This window comes from Ursus americanus, chromosome 7, assembly GCF_024610735.1.
Source record: "Ursus americanus isolate L20-20 chromosome 7, mUrsAme1.1.p, whole genome shotgun sequence".
Taxonomy (NCBI): domain Eukaryota; kingdom Metazoa; phylum Chordata; class Mammalia; order Carnivora; family Ursidae; genus Ursus; species Ursus americanus.
Genome location: NC_142133.1, coordinates 10,512,787 through 10,531,011, shown reverse-complemented (window position 1 = coordinate 10,531,011; position 18,225 = coordinate 10,512,787). Strand labels below are relative to the sequence as shown.

General features: G+C 38.1%; 1 protein-coding gene across 2 annotated transcripts in view; it reads left to right on the top strand.

Annotated features, from left to right (window-relative positions):
* The first annotated feature begins 862 nt into the window (after window positions 1-862).
* Window positions 863-18,225, top strand: part of EIF5B (eukaryotic translation initiation factor 5B) — an 86,272-nt gene continuing 68,909 nt past the window's right edge. For both annotated transcript variants that reach the window (XM_045771660.2, XM_045771659.2), the window contains exon 1: window positions 863-1,067. In XM_045771660.2, coding sequence (XP_045627616.1) covers window positions 1,033-1,067 — 35 coding nt within the window. In that variant the 5' untranslated portion in view covers window positions 863-1,032. The remainder of the gene's footprint in view (window positions 1,068-18,225) is intronic.

Below are 18,225 nucleotides of genomic sequence, written 5' to 3'. Positions count from 1 at the left end.
TAAACGGCTCACGGGGGAGGGAGCAAAGTATGCTGGAGGTTGTAGTTTATCAGTGCTCGGCCTGGCCGTGTTGGACTTCCTTAGGCTCTGAGCCTAAGTACACACAATGTTACATCAGACACTTGATAGCTATGGTCTTGATCCGGAGTGACACTCCAACTTCGCTTCCATCGTGTTTAATGAACACTGTTTTTTTTTAAGTTGAGGTATAACTTACACAGCATGGTTAGTTTTTACATACTAGCACCCGTAATATCACCGTCCAGATTCAGATATTAAACATGTTTGCCACTCCAGTAGGTTGGTTCTCTTTGGACTTCCCTAACACAAATTCTTAGATCTTGCTCTCACTTTGAATGTTAAGATTAATTTCTATTTCGGGGAATTAAGGGGTGTGTCCTTGTTTTGTTCATGGTAATTATTTTTTAGGGACTGAACAGACTTCTTAATTCATGGACGTTACTGAGAGTCCCTATTTGTCCCAGATTTATTACCTAAGGTGCCTATCACTGGTTCATTGTGTTTCTTTACTGAACTGCGTGCGGCTGAGAATACAAAGATACAGAGGTGGAAGGAAAGCCCAAGACTTACTTCAACCGGGCTCCAAAACTCCAAGTTTGCGTTCTCCACAGAGATGGAGCTGACAAGGGGAATTTTCAGCATCATTGTCTGTCTCAGGGTTCTAGAACCAGGAGACCCGGCTGTTACCAGCGCGCGGCGGACGCTTGAGGAAAGGGGGCGCTCGGGCTCCTGCCTAGCCGGCGGGTCAACTGGAGACGCTCTACCCGAAGCGCAGCTCTCGATGAGCCGCGCCCTGCGTCCCCACGCCGAGGCGGCGGGGCGATGCGCTTGCGCACTGAGAGCTCACACCATATGTGCCCTGTCCCAGTGCGCGGGTCTGTGGAGAGCCGGGTGCGAGAGGCGGCAGTGCGAGGGGAACCGAGCCGAAAAGAGACGAAAGTCGGCTGGGGGACAGTGGGTCTGTGTGAGACCGAATAGAGGGGCTGGGGCTACGAGCGCCGCTGACACACGATGGGGAAGAAGCAGAAAAACAAGAGCGAAGACAGGTAGCCAGTGACTGGGTTCGCACGGCGGCGTCCGGCGCAGCTCAGTGGTTCGCGTGGGTTCCGCCGGCGTGGGGTGGACCGGGGACGAGGCTCGCGCCCGGCACCACGGGGCACCGGGCCTGGGTCCAGAATGGGCGGCACGGGGCCAAGACCCCAGTTCCGGGCGGGCGCCGTGGGCCTCGGCGGCAGGAGGGTTCTTACAGTCGAGGCTCGGTCCCGCCGCTACCTCTCACCCGGCCTGGAAAGAGGGGCTTCCTGAGTGAGGAGCGGGCAGTGGCTTTGGCGTTCTCTGCCCCACGGAGAGGGACTCGGGTGGCTTCGCTGGGCTGGGGATGGCCTGGCCAGCGTGGCTCCGGCCAGTGTGAGAGTTGTTTTGCGGCGCTATTGGCGAGGGTCAGGGAAGAGTTCTTTCTGTGCCTTTGTACCTGTGAATATTTGAAGAGAGAGGGGAGTTCGAATGTGAGTGTACCTACAACTAGGTTTTTTTTTTTAACTCTGAGCCGCTTAGATGAGTTGGAGTTACAGGGAGGTGTTTAACAGGCAACTCCCTCTCAATTTCATTTAATTTGGTTACAGTTCCCAATTATTTAAGGTCTGGTTGTCCAGACTCCATGCTTTTCGCTTTCCTTCTTCCGGCCTGTCTTTTGGTGATTTCTTTGCTGTTTAGCACCTCCCCTTAAGAAAGGAGGAGGAGGAGACAAAACCAGCCAACCAGGGCCTCTCCTTTCTAACCACTTAAAAGACTTTGGGGGGAGGCAGTGTAAGGGTGTATGTAAAGTTACGTACCCCGAGATTTTTGCAACATTTCCGTGTGTCACATTCGATTGAATCCTTTTTACTCTTTTCATTCAAAATTTACTCTCTGGGAGTGAACGTTTGTTATATTTCACCTTTGTATACCCCTCACCAAACTTAGTTCAAATACTAGGGAGAGAGTAAGGTAAATTAAAAACAAAAACCAGGAACAACCATCTCTGATAATTTTTTCTCAAAATGGGTATCAGGTTTTGAAGTTAAAATAAGATTACTAATTATAAATTCCTGGATTGTTTGCTCACCTGACAGCACTGATGAGTGGAATTAAAAGACACCAAGGTGAGTCTTGTATTTCAGCTACAGATCTATTGGAGGAAGTTAATTGGCTTGCAGACTAGAACTTGTTAATCAGACCGGGTAAATGAGAGAAAATAAGCAGACTTCTGGGATATTTAGTGGGACAAAAATTTCTCTGCTTTTGACAGGATGTTTTGACGCATAGGATACATTCTTATGTCACCCGTGTACAAAAAATATAGTATAATAAAGCTTTGTATACTAATTAGCCGGTTTCAGCCATGGTTGTCACACAACCATTCCTGTTCTATCCACCTGCTAAGATACTTTAAAGCCCTCTCAGTCTTCATGTGTTAATCCTTTAGGTGTATCTGAAAGAGAAATACTTGAGGGAAAAAGCAACTGCAGTTATCAAGCCTAAGAAATATTAAGAAGGATTTCTTAAATATTATTGAGTATCCACTCAGTTTTCTAATTTCATTTTCTTATTTAAAAAAAATTCTCTTTTTTTTTTTTTGCCTTTGATTTGTTTGGTTCAGGATTGCAGAAGTCCGTTTTTAGATTAAAAAAATACATGTATATGTTATTCTTTTGCTTACATCTTTTGCTTTCTAAGCTTTTTATAATGGAATAAAGCTGTTCAGAGGGGAGATACTTCTTGTTTATTTTTAGATAAAAGAGAGTGTTTCTTACTGATTCATAAAGATTTTGGTGAGTGATATAAAGTGCAAACACTGGAGCCTGTTAAATTATTGGTTTGGTAGTGTAGAAAGAATGCTACTACTGGTTTTCTACCCCTTCAGACTAATCTGTCTGATATAAGACTAATCTTATATTTTGGCTCATTTTGAAGGGTAAGTGGTAGCAGTGTAATTGAAAAATTTATTTTCTCATATGCCAGTATCAAGTTTGTTTTTTCAAATGCTTCATGGACTCATTTGCTTGAATGCCTTTCAAAAAAGTGTCTTAAAAATCCTTGGGTTTTGCATAGGTCCGCCTTTGGCCTTTTTACTTTGGCATTCCTCATAAGGTATTTTGGAGGGATGGAGGACAGGAGATATTTTGGGGGTGGGGAGTGAGGAGGGTAGCAAGAAGTTACACTACTGGTGCATTAGTTTGCTTTGATCTTCTCTATATTTAAATACAGATTTCTTCAAGGATATTTTGCACGTTTGTAAAAGAAACAAAAATATACACTGGGAAGAAAGTCTAGAAAGAGAGAGCCCTATTTTAGGATTAATATTCTTGTTTGTGTAAAATGAGATAATTATCTGGTTTTATTCTCTTGTATAAAGATCCGCACTTTTAAAGATTATACATTCATCCCACAACCCCTTCCCTTTCAAGGTATGAGGCCAGGTAGAACTGGGTGAGAAATGAGCAGCTGCTTATTAGTTATCAATAAATACAGGGAATTGAGTCACTTTTCAGGTTGGAAAGAACAAAAAATACTTGATGGTTTTAATCCTTACGTATGTTTAATCCTTATTTTAACTTCTCACTCAGTGTTCATTTAAAATTAGGTCTTATTTCATCTGAGTATCTAATTTTATTTGGGTAGCATATGCTTTGTTATATCAGTGACTGACTTTGTTTAAAAACTGAGTTCTCAAATTTTGTTCCATCTTGTGTAATTCTGAGAATGAGATTTTGAATATCTTATATTCAGCAAGTTTTCCTGCCTTTTTTCAGTTGTCTGGAGAAACTCTTGATGAGATAAGGGCTAGGATTCAATATCTGTAGATCATACAAAATATAAGGCCAGTATTTTCATAATTCTCACAGTCATCAGTTTACATAATGGGACCTTATGGGATCTTGTGTGTTCTAGTGATGTCCTACTGTTTCCATTTACACAATATGATTGATGTTCTCTTACTGATGAGTGTAGAGAAAGAGAGGATCTAGGTTATTTAGTTTTTCACAGCCTCCAGTTCTTTATTCTGGTCCCTTTTTTGTTTGATCCCTTAAATGTGGTATTTCTGTTTTTCAGTTTATAAGGAAGTGTCACCGTAATAGGATTAATAGAATACAGAGGGAAGGAAAATAATTATTTCATCTATCTCACCATCAGCTGTCGTGGAGGTGGGGATGTCATTCAGGAACTAGAAGGTCTTTGAGGATTCCGTAGAGTTCTAGGGTATGTTCAGCATCAGGTTATTTTTTGCTGTGTTTCTGTATACCAGCAATGAACCGGGATTGTGACTCCACTGTTCTTTGTTTTTGTTTTTGTTTTTGTTTTTTTTTAAAGAGTTTATTTATTTATTTGACAGAGATAGAGCCAGCGAGAGAGGGAACACAAGCAGGAGGAGTGGGAGAGGAAGAAGCAGGCCCATAGTGGAGGAGCCTGATGTGGGGCTCGATCCCAAAACACCGGGATCACGCCCTGAGCCGAAGGCAGACGCTTTAACCGCTGTGCCACCCAGGCGCCCCTGTTTTTGTTTTTTTTTAAAGATTTTTTTTATTTATTTGACAGAGAGACAGCCACTTAATGACTGCACTACCTCTTTGTTTTGACTCAGATATTATTCCTGTCATTACTGGCAAATTCCCTGGTTTCTTGGGGCGCCTGGGTAGCGCAGTCGTTAAGTGTCTGCCTTCGGCTCAGGGCGTGATCCCGGCGTTGTGGGATCAAGTCCCACATCGGGCTCCTCCGCTGGGAGCCTGCTTCTTCCTCTCCCACTCCCCTGCTGTGTTCCCTCTCTCGCTCGCTATCTCTCTGTCAAATAAATAAATAAAATATTTAAAAAAAAAAAATTCCCTGGTTTCTTGAGAGTTCTGGCTATCTCTCAGACAGTTGCCTAACCTTTAGATGGTTGCTCTAATGTCAGACATTCATCCTAGTCAGTAAGGTATGATTAGGGTACCAAGGTCCTTTCCCTGTGATAGAAAACATGGTGATCTACTTAAGGAATCTGCCCAAAAGGAGCTCTGACTATAGCAGGTAGTCCAGAGCTTTCAAGAGAGGGAGTCGGCCAAGTGGCAAATAGTCTAGCTCAACAAAGGAATTTATTTCTCATTTGTATATACTTGAATTAATAAAAAACCCTCTATCTGCGTATATTAGATCAAAAAAGAAAAAAGATGTATAGTCCAAGAGGTCTCTTGGTTTAGCTTGTTCCTGAACTGATACTTTAGAAAATTAATATGTGGAAGGAAGAGAAGTCCTAGTTTGCCATAAATGAATAAGAAAGCAGGTGATAAACTTTTGTTGTTAGCTTATAGTAACTTTAGCCTTCTGTAGTGGTGATCTCTGGGGAGCTGATGTAGCTCTTTTTGATGTTGTTTGCCCACTAAGTGCACTTTATTTATCTAAGTTTCTTCCATTCTTGCATTTGATCCATAAGGTGAGCAAAGCATTGTTTAATAACAGAAGAACCGAGTGTCAGTGGTTAGGTTAGAACAGTGGTTCTCAAACTTTGGTCCTACCACCCCTTTACGCTCTAAACTTACCAAGGAACTAAAAAGGTTTTTATTTTTGTGGGTTATATGGATACTTAACTGTATTACAAATTAAAAGTTCTTAAAATAGTTATTAATTTAAAAATAAAACGGGGGGCTCCTGGCTGGTTCAGTTAGTAGAGCATCCAGCTCTTGATCTTGGGGTTGTAAGTTCAAGCCCCACCTTGGGCAAAAGGTTACTTAAAATTTAAAAAAACTAATAGACACATTACATATTAACATAAGTAGCATTGTTAAGTAATCGTTTACAAAAAATAATGAGAAGACTGATATTAAACAGTTTTGCAAACTGGCTTAGTAGAAGAGAACTTGATTCTCATCTGTTTGTGCATTCAGTGTTGTAGCAATATCACACATCATATGACCTCTGGAAAACTCCACTGTACAGTTGTGAGAAAATGAGAATGAAAATAGCCTTTTAGTGTTATTTTGGAAATACTTTTGATCTCTTGAATTAGTTTAGACCCCCTGAACAGGTCTTGGGGACTACTTTAAGAACAGCTGATTTAGGGATTCCTAAACTAGATTTGGGCCTTTGTGAGATATTTTCCAAAGCTCTTTGACCGTCATTAATGTTTGTCTAACAGATAATAGAAATGTGTAAGAAGGACTCAAGGACAGCTTAAGACATCTGTGGTCCTGTTCATGCTCTTGATATTTTACCCACTTAAGATTTTCTTTTTTAATGTAATACGTGAATTTGTCAAGTTCTATTAAAAATCTTTTGGGATTGGTTTTAATTGGGAGTCCCATTAAGTTTTTAGAATATTTAGATGACAAGTATACTTGTCATCTTTGTGATATTGAATCATCTCATTCAAGAAATTGTCTGCTTAATCACTTAAGTGCTAAGTGTTCTAGGTGCTCAAAATAAGTGGTAAACAAATCACTAATAGGACATGCTTCTCTATTTGGTTAATTGTATATCAGTAAAATTTTTTTTCTTTTGAGTCTTTAGAATATTTCTTGTTTGGCTTATTCCTAGGTATCGTATACTTTGGTTGCTATTAAAATATAGTAGTTTTTCTTTTTTGCTTAATAAGAAAACTTTTAAGGTGGTTATCTGTGTCTGACCAACTTAGTGAACTCTTATTAGAATAGGTGTGTAAAGGGTGAGGATGTGATTGGGTTATTAGTTTGTGATAATAGGTAAATAGTAAAGGGGGAGAATAGGGAGAAAATTAAAGACATTACGGCAGCATTCAAATGTTTTAGTTAGTGACACCCAAATGACTCCTTTTTGTCACCCTTTCTAATTTATGCCCTGTGACAGATATGAACTGTTGAGAAATTATAGTCCAAAATATACATGTATTTTGAACCCTTATTAAATAGTATTGAAGTAATCACAGTAGCACAGCTAGTCCTAGCAGTAACCACCGTATTTATGTAATTTTAATGAAAGTACTTGATATAGAACCAATAACCATGTTATAATTAGTTTGAGAATCTGGAAGGAAGGGGAAAGTAGAGAGACTTAAGAATTATTATATAATATATAGAAGAGGGAAGTGGGATTTAACACAATAAAGTGGTTGAGGTTTAGAACCTCTCAGCTCTTAAGCCAGATCCAACTCTAGAACCCTGTGGCTTTTCACTCTGGTATACTAGTTGATTTAAGAAATGTTGATATTCCAAAATATAGATTTTGGAAAAGATTAATATCTGCATAGAATCTTTATTGATGAAAGAACTATTAAAGATTAAAAGCTCAAAAAAAGAGGGAGAATAGAAAAATGACAGCCATTGTCTGTAGGTCAATCAGTGCCAAAATTTCTTTTTTTTTTTTTTTTTTTAAGATTTTATTTATTTATTTGACAGAGAGAGAGACAGCCAGCGAGAGAGGGAACACAAGCAGGGGGAGTGGGAGAGGAAGAAGCAGGCTCATAGCGGAGGAGCCTGTGTGGGGCTCGATCCCGGAACGCCGGGATCACGCCCTGAGCCGAAGGCAGACGCTTAACGACTACGCCACGCAGGCGCCCCAGTCCCAAAATTTCTTTAAAGAATTTGCCCCCTTAACCAATTTAATTATGTAACTGCTTATCTTGTCTGTATGTTTAAAGTGAAAGCAATGACAATTTAATGTTTCAGTCCTTCCCATCAGACACAGTATATAACATTTCAGATATGTTCTTTCAGAGGAATCTCTGTTTTCCACCAGGAAGTAGTTATTTTTTAGAATAATTGGTTTTCAGTCCTCCTTTTGGTGATAGAAGTATACTTTCCACTGAAATATAAAATATTTATTTGGCTTTTCTGTTTCTGAAACTTTATTCAAACCATAAAGCTTGGATAACAGTCTGTAAAAATACAATTGAGTACTGTTTTAACTCAAATTTATGTCATTAGGTTTCAGGTACTGGAGTTTTGGTGAAGAAGTATGACTGATGATATTGTAGTTGGCATTTCTTCTAAGTCTAGAATCATGTTCTAAGATTTAATTATATGAATATACTACATTTTATTTACCCATTCATCAGTTGATGGATGTTGGGGTTGTTCTTTTTGAATCATACTGCTGTTATGAATATACATACTGTTATGAATCATACTGCTATAAAAATACCTGTACAAGTTTTTGTGTGGACATATGTTTTCAGTTCTGGGGTTTATACCTAGGAGTGAAATTGGTGGGTCATAGGTAACTCTGTGTTTAACTTCTTCAGAAACTGTTTTAACTTTTTTCAGGAACCGCCAAAGCTGCTGCTCCATTTTACATTCCAATCAACAATGTATTAGAATTCCAATTTTTCCACATCTTCATCAACCCTTATCATCTGACTTTTTGATTTATAGCCATTCTAGTGGGTGTGAAGTGGTGTCTTCCTGGGATTTTAGTTTGCATTCCAAGGTGGCATAAGATGTTGAGTATGTTCTCGTGTGCTTATTGGATGCTTGTATATCTTGTTTGGAGAACTGGCTATTCATATCCTTTGCTTATTTTTAAATTGACTTCTTTATTCTTGAGGAATACGAGTTCTTTCTATATTTTAGATACAAATCCTTTATCGGATATTATTTGCAAATATTTTGTGCCATTCTGTGGGTTATTTTCTCCCTTAGAAGGTGGTGGTTCGTTCATTTTTTTTTTTTTTTTTTTAAGATTTTAAGTAATCTCTACACCCAATGTGGGGCTCAAACTCAAAACCCTGAGATCAGGAGTTCGCATGCTCTACTGACTGAGCCAGCCAGGTGCCCCTGTCTTTCCACTTTTTTGATGGTGTCCTTTGTAGCACAAAAGTTTCTAATTATGATTTATCTATTTTTTCTTTGGTTGCAGTGCTTTTGGTGTCAGGTCTAAGAAACTGTCAACAAATTCAAAGTCATGAAGATGACTTAATGTTAATTAAATATTAATGTTTGTGTGCAGGTATTTTTCTTTCTAGTAGCTTTGTAGTTTTAGTTCTTACAGTTAGATGATTGAGCTATTTTGAGTTACTTTTTGTTTGTAATGTGAGATAGGGATCCAACTTTATTTTTTGCATGTGGATATCCAGTCGTCCCAGCACTGCTTGTTAAAAAGGCTTTTCTTTCTAATTCCTTGTCAAAATCAATTGACCATATGTGTAAAGGTTTATTTCTGGACTCTCAATATTGTTCCATAGATCTTTGTGTGTTTATGGCAGTACCACACTGTTGTGATTGCTGTATTTTTGTAGTAAGTTTACAAATTTGAAAGTGTGATTTTTCTAACTTGTTTTTCAGATGGTTTTGGCTATTCTGTGTCCCTTATATTTCCATACAGATGTTAGGAATCACTTTCAATTTCTGCAACAAAAAAGAAGGCAAGTTGGGATTTTGATTGGGATTGCATTTCACTGTAGGTCAATTTTGGGAGTATTGCCAATATTATGCCTTCTGATCCATGAATGCGGGATGTCTTTCCACTTATTAGGTCTTCTGTTTCAGTGATATATATATATTTTTTAACGGTTTAGAGTACAATGTTTGCATTCTTTTAAAAGATTATTCCTAAGCTTTTAATTCTTTTTTACGCTATTGCAAGTGGAATTAGTTTAAGTTCATTTTCAGATTGTTCATTACTAGTGCATAGTTTAAATACGATTGATTTTTGTATATTGATCTTCTATCCTGCAATCGTAGTGAACTCATTTATTAGCTCTAATGGTCGTGTGTGTGTGTGTGTGTGTATTCCATGGAAATGATCATGTCATCTGCAAGTTCAGATAGTTTCTGCCTTTTCCAGTCTAAATGTCTTTTGCTTCTTTGTCTTTTTAAAAGCTCTGGTTAGATTGTGCAGTACAATGTTGACTAGAAGTGGGGGAGAGTAGACATTCTTGTCTTGTTTCTTAAGGGGAAAAAGCTTTCAGTATTTACCCATTAGGTATGATGTTAACTATGTTTCGCCCAGATGCCCTTTTCCAGGTTGAGGAATTTCCATTCTATTCCTAGGTAGAGTGTTTTTACCATGAAAAAGTGTTAGATTTTGTTAAATGCCATTTCTTCATCTTCTGAGATCATTTGGTTTTGTCTTTTTTTCTGTTTACATATGTTGTATGTTGAATCAACCTTGCTATCCTGGGATAGATTCCAGTTAGTCATGGTGTGTAATTCTTTTTATGTTTTTGGATTTGGTTCCCTAGTGATTTGTTGAGCATTCCATTTTTTCCCTTTTAAACTTCCTATGTAGCTGTTTTGGTTTGACTTTTGGTAAACAGTGTAACATTGAATTTTTATAATAGGACTTGATACCCTGTGTTTAAGGGTTTAAAGTCACTTATATTGCTTGTATTAATTTTATATTTGACCTTACCTCGGCCATCTGTTTTGTTTTCATTTGTACCAATTCTGCCATGCTTTATTTCTATTTTCTTCCTTTTATCCGGGGTTAGAATTTATACATGCTATTCTTATTTTTTTATGTGGTTAGATTTGAAATTTTACCTTGCATGTAAAAAGTCAGTATTTAATGCTCCATAAAATAGTACAAGGACAGTCATGCAACTGTCCAGTATTTTCATTTTATTTCATAATCCTTCACTCCAGGTCAGTGACCTTTTACTTAAAGTTAGATTCTACTTAAATGCCAGACTGAACCTAGAAAAAAACAGGCACGTGTATTTTCGGTTTTCAAGAATTTAATTTGCTCTAAAGTCAAAATAATGAAAAGTGATTTCTTCTTTTAGGCATATTAATAGCTAAAAAAGTCTTAAAGAATGAAATGTTGGGAAGGCATTACCTTCCCAGACTCCAGAAATTATGAGACAAAGTAGTAGGTTCCTGATTCATTCCAAAGTTTACTTTCTGTTCATGCAAACTTGTAATATTTTTAAATATAGAAATTGAACTTTTTAATATAAAAATTTCAAGCACACAGAAAAGTTGAAGGAATAGTATAGTGAACCCCCAAATACTCATCACCTAGATTTAATCATTATGAGTATTTTGTCCCCATTTTTGTTATATGTACTTATTTTATAAATACCTTGACATTTTCTCCCTAAACGTGTTTTTATACAACGACAGTACTCTTATCCCACCTAGTGCAATTAACACAAATTCTCTAATATTTAATATTCAGTCCATATGTCACAGTGGCTTTTCAGTGTGTTCAAATCAGGTTGCAGACAAGGTTCACACTACATTTCATTGTGGTGTAGCTTATAGTTTTTAAAATTCACACTTTCATTATAGGTATCTGGCTAAAATTATTTTTTTCTATGTAAATTTTTCCTCCCTGCTCTCACTCTGAATTTAGAGTGATCAAAATTTGGTTCTCAGCCTCTTGGTAATATGAGGGGAGAATTATTAGACTTATAAGTTGTAACTGCATTCTTTGCTGTTTGGTTTAAGAACAAAATTGTTTTGCAAGCCTACAAACTTACTACTACTGAATGATGAATAAAGTGTTAAGTTGTATTAACTTGCTCTTATTGATATGAAATATGTAATCTTGTGAAATTTTTTTTTGAGGTGAAGTTTACATAACATAAAATTAACTATTTTAAATATGTAATTTTGTGGCATTTAATACATTCACAATGTTGTGCAGTCTCTTCCCTAGTTCCAAAACATTTTATCTCCTTCAAAGGAGATCCTGTACCCATTAAGCAGTCACTCCCCATTTCCCCATTCTCTGAGTCCCTGGCAACCACTAATCCATTTTATGTCTTTTGATTGACCTTTTCTAGTTATTTCATATAATGGAATCACACCATGTATGACCCTTTTTTAAAAAAAGATGTATTTGAGAGAAAGGGAGAGCGTTTGAAAAAAGGGGGAAGGGCAGAGGGAGAGAGAGAATCCTAAGCAGACTCCCTGATAACCCCAGAGCTCCACATGGGGTCTGATCTCATGACCCCGAGATCATGACCTGAGCCAAAACCAAGAGTCAGATGCTTAACTTACTAAACTACCCGAGCACCCCCATGTATGACCCTTTTATGTCTGGATTCTTTGACTTAGCATAATGTTTTGGAGGTTCTTCCATGTTGTTAAATGTATCAGTACTTCATTTTGTTTTTATAGCTGAATAATATTCCATAGTGTGTATGTATGCCACATAATGTTCATCCATTTATCCAGTGATGGACATTTCGATTTTTTCCACCTTTTGGCTACTGTGAAAAGTACTGCTATGAATATTTGTGTACAGGTATTGGAATCCCTGTTTTCAGTTTTCTTGAGTATATATCTAGGCATGGAATTGGTTGGTGGGTCATATGGCAATTGTATGTTTAACTTTCTCAGGAACCACCAGACTTTTTTTTGAGTGTAGTTGACTCACATTATTATGTTAGTTTCAGATATACAGCATAGTGATTGGAGAAGTTTATACGTAATGCTACACTCACCATAAGCATAGCTAGCATCTGTCACCATACATTGCTATTACAATATCATTGACTGTATTCCTTATGCTGTTTTTTATTCCTTTGATTTACTCATTCCATAACTGGAAGCCTGTATCTCCCACTCCCCTTCACCTGTTGTTCCCATCCCTCCATCCCCTCCCCTCTTGGCAGCCATCAGTTTGGTCTTCGTATTTACAGGTCTAATTTTGCTTTTTTATTTTTTTATTCATGTTTTTTTTTTGTTTTATTTTTAGATTCCACATGAATATGATCATGTATTTGTCTTCCTAAATCTGATTTTTTTCTCTTACTGTCATACCCTGTAGGTCCATCCATGTTGTCATAAATAGCAAGATCTCGTCCTTTTTTATGACTGCATAATGTTTTATCGTATATATATATATACACCACATCTTCCTTTTCCATTTGCCTGTCAGTGAACACTTGGATTACTTCCATATGTTGGCTGTGATAATGTTGCAGTAAATATTGGGGTGCATATATCTTTTTGAATTAGTGTTTTAATTTTCTTTGAATAAATAGCCAGTAGTGAAATTACTGGATCATATTGTATTTCTATTTTTAATTTTTTGAGGACCCTCCGTAAATTGTACCATTTTACTTTTCCTGGGCGCCTGGGTGGTTCAGTCAGTTAAACATCTGCCTTTGGGGGCGCCTGGGTGGGTCAGTTGTTAAGCGTCTGCCTTCGGCTCAGGGCGTGATCCCGAAGTTCTGGGATCGAGCCCCACGTCAGGCTCTTCCGCTGGGAGCCTGCTTCTTCCTCTCCCATTCCTCCTGCTTGTGTTCCCTCTCTCACTGGCTGTCTCTATCTCTGTCAGATAAATAAAAAAATAAATAAATAAATAATCTGCCTTTGGCTTAGGTCGTGGTCCTAGGGTCTTGGGATCAAGGCCTTGCTGAGCAGGGAGACTGCTTCTCCCTCTCCCACTCCCCCTGCTTGTGCTCTCTGTCTCTGTCAAATAAGTAAATAATAATTAAAAAAAAAAAGTCCAATTTCTTTTACAAGTAGCTGGCCAGGTTTCCCGGGACGATTTAATGAATAGACTGTCTTTTCCACATTGTATATTCTTGCCTCCTTTGTCATAGATTAATTGACCATATAAGTGTTGGTTTATTTCTGGGCTCTCTGTTCCATTCCGTTGATCTATGTCTGTTTCTGTGCCAGTATAATACTGTTTTGATTACTATATCTTTGTAGCATATCATGAAATCAGGGATTGTGATACCTACAGCTTCCCCCCATCCCCCAAGCTTGCTTTGGCTATTTGGAGTCTTTTGTGGTTCCATATAAATTTTAGTATTATTCTAGTTTTGTGAAAAATGTTGTTGGAAGAATCAACAAACATTTTACAGTGGTTGCAACATTTTACATTTCTACCAGCAGTGTAAAGGGTTCTAATTTCTTTATGTCTTTGCTGGTGCTTTTTTTTTTTTTTTCAAGATTTTATTTATTTATTTGACAGAGAGACAGCCAGCAAGAGAGGGAACACAAGCAGGGGGAGTGGGAGAGGAAGAAGCAGGCTCCCAGTGGAGCAGGGAGCCCGATGTGGGGCTTGATCCCAGGACCTGGGATTGGGCCCTGAGCTGAAGGCAGACGCTTAATGACTGAGCCACCCAGGTGCCCCCCATTGTAGTTTTGATTTGCATTTCCCTGGTTACTATTGATGAACATCTTTTTTTTTTTTTTTTTATGTGTTCACTAGCGATTTGTATGTCTTGTTTGGACAAATTCTATGTCAGTCCTTTACTCATTTTTAAGTTGTATTTTTAAGGTTGAGTTTTAAGAATTCTTTGTCTCTTCTGGTTACTTTTCTCAGATACATGATTTGTACATATTTTCCTCCATTATATGGATTGTTATTCATTGTGTTGATAGTGTCCTTTTTACCAAAAAATTAATTTGGTGAAGTCTAACTTTCCTTTTTTTTTTTTTTTTTTTTAGTCATGTTGCTTGTACTTTTGCTATGGTACCTAAGAGTCTATTGCCAAGTCCAAGGTCATGATGATTCACCTGTATGTTTTCTTCTTAAGAATTCTATTGTTTTAGCTCTGACATTTAGGCCTTTAACCCATTTTGAGTCCATTTTTGTATATGAGGCGAGTTAGGGGTTTAATTTCTTTTATATGTGAATATCTAGTTCCAGTACCATTTGTTGAAGAGACTGTTGCTTTCACTATTAATTGGTGTTGGCACTGCTGTCAAGTCCATTGACCATGGATGAATGGATTTATTTCTGGAATTTTTATTCCTTTGGTCTTGTTGAGCCTTATGCCAGTACCAACTTGTTTTGATTACAGCAGTGTGAATTTTCTTAAATGAAAATTTTCAAACACATAGAAAAGTAGAATAGTTTAAGGAACCCACATGTGTCCATCACTCAGCTTCAAATATTACAGATTGATGGATGACTTTGTTTCATCTATATTCTACCTACTCTTTTCTTTCCTCATTTTTTTAAAAAGATTTTATTATTTTAGAGAGTGCGCGTGTGCATGCACCTGAGTAGGGGAGAGGCAGAGGGAGAGGGACAACCAAACTCTGTGCTGAGCGTTGGCCTCCATCCCACAATCCTGAGCTCATAACCTGAGTTGAAATCAAGAGTCGATGCTTAACCAACTGAGCCACCTTCACCCCTTTCCGCATCATTTTGAAACAACCTCAGACATTTGCATATATTTCAGGAGATTACCTAATCAGTTATAAGAAAGATTTTACATCTTAAATTTTAAATAGTGGTGCATTTCCATTCATTTGGAAAATTCTCATAGAGTCTTTGTTCAGGTAAATGAAATGTCATTGCACTTTTCTCTCAGTGGGAGTTTTTAACTGAATTTGTTTCAGAAAATTCAACTTGGAGGTTCTGTCATCAAAATTCAGTAGTTGTTGCAGTGGTAGCACGGTTTTTATTAAGCTGCTGTGATGAACCTGCCTTCCCGATTGTATGAAAGTTGTAGTTGCCATTCCAGAATACAGTTTTTCTTTATTTAATACTATTAAGAATGTGTTACATTTCCTGGTCATTGTTCATTGTAGAAGGTAGGGAGGTGAATTGGGAAAAAAAGAAGGAGTTTTCTCAAAGAATCTTACATTTTAATACAGCAAATAGGCTTATGTACAGATAATACAGTGAGGAGATACAGAGAGAATGTGAAGTTTAGTTTAACTAGGGGAGTGCCACCCTTCAGATTGCAAATTTGCCTCCCCAAATTATTATGTATATGATTTTCAAATTCCTTTCTAATTAAAACTGCCCTCAGAGCAGGCCAGATTGGAGGGAACAGGAGCGTGCTGTATATTTTGTCTTGAGTACCAGGGTCAATGACAAAGAATATCCAAGATCTTCATTTGCTTCTCAGTTGCCTAATAATTCTGTAGACAGGTGCAGCCAGACCATTCTACTGATGGTGTTGTTCGGCAAGTTGGTTATTGAGAAGTACCCTCTCCTAGTAGTATTTCCCTGCGTAAAAATTTTGTTAATATCTATTTGGTTATGCTGGGTACTAACTAGAGTATGTTAGGTGGAAATAATACTTTTAACAGTGTTTAAAGGGACAGACTTACTTGTACAGAACACAAAGACTACAAGTTCACTTTATTTATTTGAGAGAGAGAGAGAGAGAGAGAGAGAGAGCATGTGCACAAGCAGGGGGAGTGGCAGAGGGAGAAAGCAGGCTCCCTGCTGAGCAGGGAGCCCCATACGGGCGCTCGATCCCAGGACCCCGGATCGTGACCTGAGCTGAACGCAGATGCTCAACCGACTGCGCCACCCAGGCGCCTGCAAGTTCACTTTCAGTGTGCCGAATGTGCTCAATTTGAGCAATTATTTTAGATCATAAATTGTCTCCTTTCTTAAGATACTGATTCAGAATATTGGCCTAAATTATCAATGATATCTATATATATCTACAGGCATAATAGTAGGGATAAACTTGTATTTCTTATGCAAGTATGAGACCCCAAAATACTCATATCAAATAGTAAGAGCTATAATATTTTTAAAGTTCAGATTTGCTGCTTTGACATGAAAGATGATACCGTTGTGTTGTTTATTCTAAAGCAGTGCTTCTCAAACTTTAATGTGCGTGTGATTTCACTTGTGGATCTTGTTAAAAAGGAGATTTTGATCCATTAAGTCTGGGGTGAGACCTGAAATTTTGCATTTCTAAGAAGGGGATATTGATGCTGTTTATCCCGGAGTATTTCTTTGAGTAGTAGATCTAAGTTGACCATTCTGTTGTGAATATATTGCCTCCTATAATGGCCTTTTTTGAGTTTAGCAAGGGCTCAATTTTTCTAATGAGTTTTTCAGTTTGAACTGATGATTTTAAGCTTTGTATTATAGCACTTTCTGTTGGCAAAATGTTTACATATTAAGTCTGCTCCTGATCTTTTTCATCAAAGTTTATCAAGTGGAGGTTTGTAAACAAAAGCTTGGATTGATATTCTGTGAGAGTACAGAATGATAAGTTGGCCATCCCTATGGTTCGTGGCATGTTTATCTTAAATCTTTATTATCAAATTGAAATTAAAGGCAGATCAAACAAGTTACTGGAGAGAAAATTTCGACTTCTGAAATCACCCACAACCATGGATCCCAATCCTCATCTGCACCCCCCTCACCCCCATTGAGGGTATTCACTCCAGTTTGAAAAAAATGCCTTGGACTGATTTTATAGTTAGACACATTGGAATCGATAATATGTATGAACTTAGATTATGTGTATTTGGGGGTCTGCAAGATGATGCTTGTGCTTGTTCTTGTGCTGTCACTTTAACACATCAGGTGTTTAGATAGTGATGAATTAGGCTGAATTTTGTGGAAGGTAGTAAGATACCTTCTGTTTGCATTGCATTGTACAATGAAGGCAGCAGTATGGTTTCATATACCTTTTAAAGGTGTCAAAACTTAATTCAGAAGGAAATTATCAGCTGGCAGGGCTTTATTTTTTTTCTTCCCCAAGGTATGAATAGGTAGCTCTGAATTAATGGGTTGTAGTATATAGGATAGAACTCCATTGAGGGAGTAGAGAGTGAGTGCTTTCGGGAGTTGCTGGTTGTGCCAATGATGGAAGCTAGTGAGGAGCAATGATTATTGGGCTTTTCCTTCTTTTGTTTTGTTTTTCCTCTGCATATGTAACTGTTGATGATCAAGGAGTGCTGGGTAAGAAGAGATGGAGACTGGAGAAATTCTAAAAGGCATCCCATGGATAGGTCAGGACTCTGCTTCCCTTACTGCTACTAGCACTGGTAGGATAGAGTTAGGAGTAAAGAATGGGATTCCTCCTTCTGCTTTTCCTCTTGTTATTGTTAAGAGTTGGGGAGATGAGGGGCACCTGCATGGTTTAGTCGGTTAAGCGTCGGGCTCTTGATTTTGGCCCAGGTCATGATCTCAGGGCCCTGGGATCAAGCCCTGAGTTGGGTTCCATGCTCATTGCATAGTTTGCTTCAAATTCTCCCTCCTCCTAGCCTCTCCCGCCCAGCGCCCGCTCATGCCCTCTCTCTCTCTCTCTCTCAAATAAATAAAATCTTAAATGCGTTGGGGAGATGATCAGAAACTGAAGTAAAGTGAAAAGGGGTAGCAACAGGGTTATGTGTGACTGTTCCTTCTCTCAGCATTTCCCTCAGTGCTTTGAGATTATGGTTAATTTACAATTTTCAACTTGGGGGCAAGTAGAGAGGAAGGAGTGTTGTGTTTGGGATTTTATCTCTTTCTATTGATGTGCTTTCCATTTCTATAGGCCTTGGTATTGATTAGGAAGAGAAAGAATATATAGGTGCTCCAATTATTTTTGCATTGTAACAAGTC